Genomic DNA, 4,452 nt, shown 5'->3' on the forward strand with positions numbered 1-4,452 from the left:
AGGTGTTCTTCCTGGAGGTTGTAATTACTTGCACATCTCCAAACCAGAAATCCCCAGGTGCTCGGACCTAGAGCTCGCACCGGCTGATCACGTAGGTTACCTTATTTAACTTGTCTTTATTTTGTCCTCTCTGTGGAAAGGTGTTTGTGTTTAGGATAGCACAGGTACATGGGCTGCTTCCGGAGTAAGCAGAGGTTTGAGTATCTATTTGGAGACCTTCTGGAGCTGGGACTTGCCAAGAAACCGTAGAATGGAACAGATCACATAAAAACAAGTCTCCATAATTATTTGAAAATATTTATTTTACTGTAAATTCACTGTCATACTGTAAATGTGGAATACGTGGAGATAAGATGATCTGATTAACTTCCTTACTGCGGCTCTTAATTCCTTTACCATTAAATCATCCGAAACCAAAGCGGGGTTCGGTGCTTGAAGGCAGGAAATACTTGTCAAGCCCTAATGCCCCTAACTCTTCATTGCTGTTTGTAGCACTTTGGGTTCCAAGAGCTCCCCAGTGGGGCACTAAGCATCTGTCAGTGGAACTCAGCTGATTCCTGGAGCAGTGGGAAAAGAACATACTCTGGAAGGTAGCTCACTGCTAGGAAATAGCTAGTGCTGCAGCCGTGGGAGTCGCCTCTGGCCAGGAGGGAGGGAAGCACTTCTCACAGCTGGGCTACATGGAAAGCTGTCCCGTGATACAAACGTGGGGATGCTTCTCTCCCTGGAGAACCCAACTGTGAACAAGAAAAGGATTGGAGCCATGTGTTTAGAGCCGGAGAGGACCATCCACCTAGGCAAGCTCCTGTTTCATACAGATGATACCTTTTTCCTCAGGGATTTCTCTGTCAAGCCCGTTCTAGTAAAGAGTGGCTTTTACAAGGCTACTTCAGCGCTGAAGTTAAAACTCGGCAGCAATGGTCCATGGGTCAAAAGGATTTTTTTAAAAGGAATCCACGCTTAGGGGGCAGGAGTCAGAGCATGGCTCACTGTGTTTTCCAGCTTTGCACATCCAGGATGCGCTGGCACAGCAGCCTGTACTGGGAAGCAGAAAGGACTATTGGAAGGAGAAAAAATGGGTTTGTCACTCCAAACTGCCCATACCCGGTTAGAATTCCTCTGTCCAAAGAGGGAGCATCTTTAAAGCCACTCCAGAAACTTCATATAAATCCTAAAAGAATTTCCCAAGAGGGAAGTAGGAGAAGCTAGTGCAATGGATTAGCTGAGAGATGTGGAAGTAACAAAGGTTACTGTAGCCTAGCAACAGGTTTTAGAGGTATACAGAACTGGAACATGAATACAGCTCAGAAAAATAGCTTTGAGCTGCCGGAGCATCCCACTGCACTGTGAGGGTGGGAACAAATTTTTACATTTTTCTCTTTTAAGTGATTGATTTAACTAAAACTAAATGCTACAGTTTGAGCATCAACTTTCAACTTTATTACTCTTTTACTGATAGTAGTTGGAGTTAGCAGTGCTTGGCAGCCCCTGTCCGAGTGCTGAGGGGGTCACGGAGAGCCACTCTAAATCCCATAGCTATGTGTATGTGTTTGTGTGTCTATATATAGACTCAGACGTACACAAATGCACGTCTGTGTAACCTAAGTGTATGCATGTACAGATTTTTAAAGGCATAGTAATCCACCAGTTCCTTTTCTTGAAGGAAATGTCTCAAGAGATCACACCCCGCCTCCCGCAGGGACAGGCAACCACCTGGCACATAGTGACTCTATAAATCGTAGAAGGATGGCTTAGGACTGAGCGGGGTCCTGGCTGCTATTTCTCTCCTTGTTGGAAGGCTGCTCCAACACATCACACCTCTGACTGCTGGAAAACACAAAGCCAAAATTGCTTAATCTTCGAGTTGTAACCTTGAAGTTTGCTTGTGACTGATTCATGTGGTAGTATCAACCCCCCGCCCACAATCGTACGGCCTTTGCGATGTGCCACATGTGTGGGTTCTGCACGTATATGTTTGTATATATCTTATAAAAATATGTATGTAGAGTTATAAATCTGCAGAGAGAGTCAAAGTACACCAGAGCGTCCTTCCTCCATCAGGGCTGTGTCCTGCGGTGAATTATGGTGCGCCATGTGCGTGCAGAAATACAGGCTCTCAACGATAAATTAGGGTGAACAGAGTTCAGTTCAGTGGCCTAAACAGAGGCATCTAGTGTGGTTTGGGATGCCCCAGGGCGCCCCTCCTGTCCTCCAGCTGCTGGACCCCTGTGGATCCGGCGCAGGTCCGGCAGCCGGATACCCTTTGGTGCTTGAAATGGCACTGGGGATCTGGGAAGCAAGGGCCAGGCTACGCTGGCAGTCGTACGCTGCACAGTTTTGTGTGCAGCCCAGCAAGGTCCAAACCACACGGAACGCCCTTGTGTCCAAACCAGAGCGAAGCGCCTTGGTGTATAAACCGTGTTACCAGGAGTGGGTATTCTGGATTCAAAAAAGGGCTGTGGATTTTAAGAAACAGTAGAGACTGGCCAGGAAACCCTACGTATGCCATGCCAGGAGTCTGTTCCCTCTCCACAGCTATCCTGTTCTCTGCTCCAGGGGGTGGAGGTCGTAACCGGCAAGGCGAGCCTTGGGAATTATTTCAGGATGCATATCGACCAATACAGTATGGTAGACAGCATCACCTGCTTTTCGAAGGAGGCCTTTCCTGTCTCTAACTACATCTGCTTGTACGGACAGCACGAGCGTCTTCTGAACGACCTCTGTTACCGCTGGAACGAAGGGCAGATTACAGATCTTTACAGGTAAGATAAACTCAGCACTGGGCATAGCACCTACCCTCTGACAGAATTTTTGTTTTATTTTATTACAGTTTATCTTCTGGCTGTTTTCCCTCAGAACAAAAGATAGATTTTAAAAAATATTTTCCATTATTTGGCAAAATGATCAGTGGCAATAGAAGCCCTGAAGACCCTCTGGAAAGAGCTGTGTGTTTGAGATTTATGTAGAGAAGGAGCAGTGATTTGTTTGACCATCTCTCTGAAAGAGCATTTCAATATCTTTATAACTTTTGCTTAGACTGTTCAATAGGCCTAACTCATTAAGCTGACCCTGAACAACTCCTTTTCACTGAAGACTAATATTCAGAAGTCTCTTTTAAAAGTCAGTATTTTTGTCGCTTTGAAATTTTTAAGCCAAAGGTTTCTTAGGAGACTTGAAATCACTCGTGGTGATAGTCACCCTCGACAGCTTGCCTGCTTCTCTGCTGATAAAGCAAACCTTGACGGTTATCCTCTGGGCTGTGCTTTCTGTGCGAAGGAGTTATTTTAACCGAATTCTACAGCTGGAGCTGTGCCAGGGCTCTGCACGTTTGGTGCAGGTGCCCTGTCCAGCCAGCAGGACCTCTCCCACCACAGCCCTTGGCAGCCATGCATCGGGTCTTGTGGGCTTTCCGGGGTGCCCCCCTCCACCTGCCGTGCTCACGCCAGCAGAGGGGGGTCATGGGGACTACGTGTGCCAAGGCAAGGGCTGAGGTTCTCTCCAGAGCAGCAGAGGCTGAAGAGCCTGGACATTTCTAGCCAAGATTTATGTGCTGTCTCCTCTGAGGGAATTTTTCATTGCTTTTGAAAATGCAAACTTAATTAAGGAGGTTCTCATGGAGAGAAGAGTACCTGAAGAGATGAGATCTACCATATCTTTAATCTGCCACTTCTCCAGAATTTCACATCTTAAAAAATTACCTGGCCTAAAAAACTGAAACTTGTTTTATTCCTTATGCCTTAATGAAAACAAGTGCTTTTGAGGTCAGGCTTGATTGAAAAATCAGAACAAACCAAACCCCAGCCTTGAGATTCATTCTTTGAGTGTAATTCTTTGAGTGTATAATTGAACGAGGAGGTAAAGAACAACTTGCTGGTACATCTAATTTTGATTTTAATTTTAAAAAATCCCTCACAAGTGGTGGCTTGGGAACCTAAACTGTCGCCACAGAGAAGTGAAGTGGTTGATGTACACTGGTGTAGGGACAGGAACAGACAGTGAGTTGTTACTGTGATACAAAGCTGGTAGTGGTGCCTTAAAAGTCTCCAGGCCTGAGTTTATGTTTGTCACTGATATGAAGAAAGGCATAAATGGTACCAGAATTCTCAGGTTGAACGCTGTTACTCAGGTAGCAGTTTGTAAAGGTTTGCTGTAAAGGATGTGCTGTGGTCCAGACCTTGGCATGCTAACAGCAATCTACTGCTTCAAAATCATGCGTGGGAATGAAGCACCTCATCTCCTGAGGCGGGGACTGAAGAGCCTCTGAGTTCCTGTGCCTCTTCCTCTGCCTTTTGCCCCGCTGCTGGCTCAGGGTCGAAAGCGTCGCCAGACTGTGGATGAGGCACTGTGCACTGCTAAGGACAGAGAAATGAGATGTCTGCTGGGCCGGGGAGGAGCGGGGCCCCGCCGCGCCCTCGGCTAATGGCAGGAGTTGGGTGCTCTGCCGGGTTGTGA

At 46.7% G+C, this 4,452-nt stretch overlaps 1 protein-coding gene across 1 annotated transcript in view; it reads left to right on the top strand.

Annotated features, from left to right (window-relative positions):
• The window catches only part of CFAP61 (cilia and flagella associated protein 61), a gene marked incomplete at both ends in the record, with an annotated part of 83,303 nt that overhangs the window by 65,481 nt on the left and 13,370 nt on the right, over positions 1–4,452 (top strand). The window contains 2 exons of the mRNA XM_010142381.1: positions 3–91; positions 2,557–2,762. Coding sequence (XP_010140683.1) covers positions 3–91; positions 2,557–2,762 — 295 coding nt within the window. The remainder of the gene's footprint in view (positions 1–2; positions 92–2,556; positions 2,763–4,452) is intronic.

This window comes from Buceros rhinoceros, unplaced genomic scaffold (genome assembly GCF_000710305.1).
Source record: "Buceros rhinoceros silvestris isolate BGI_N320 unplaced genomic scaffold, ASM71030v1 scaffold14358, whole genome shotgun sequence".
NCBI lineage: Eukaryota > Metazoa > Chordata > Aves > Bucerotiformes > Bucerotidae > Buceros > Buceros rhinoceros.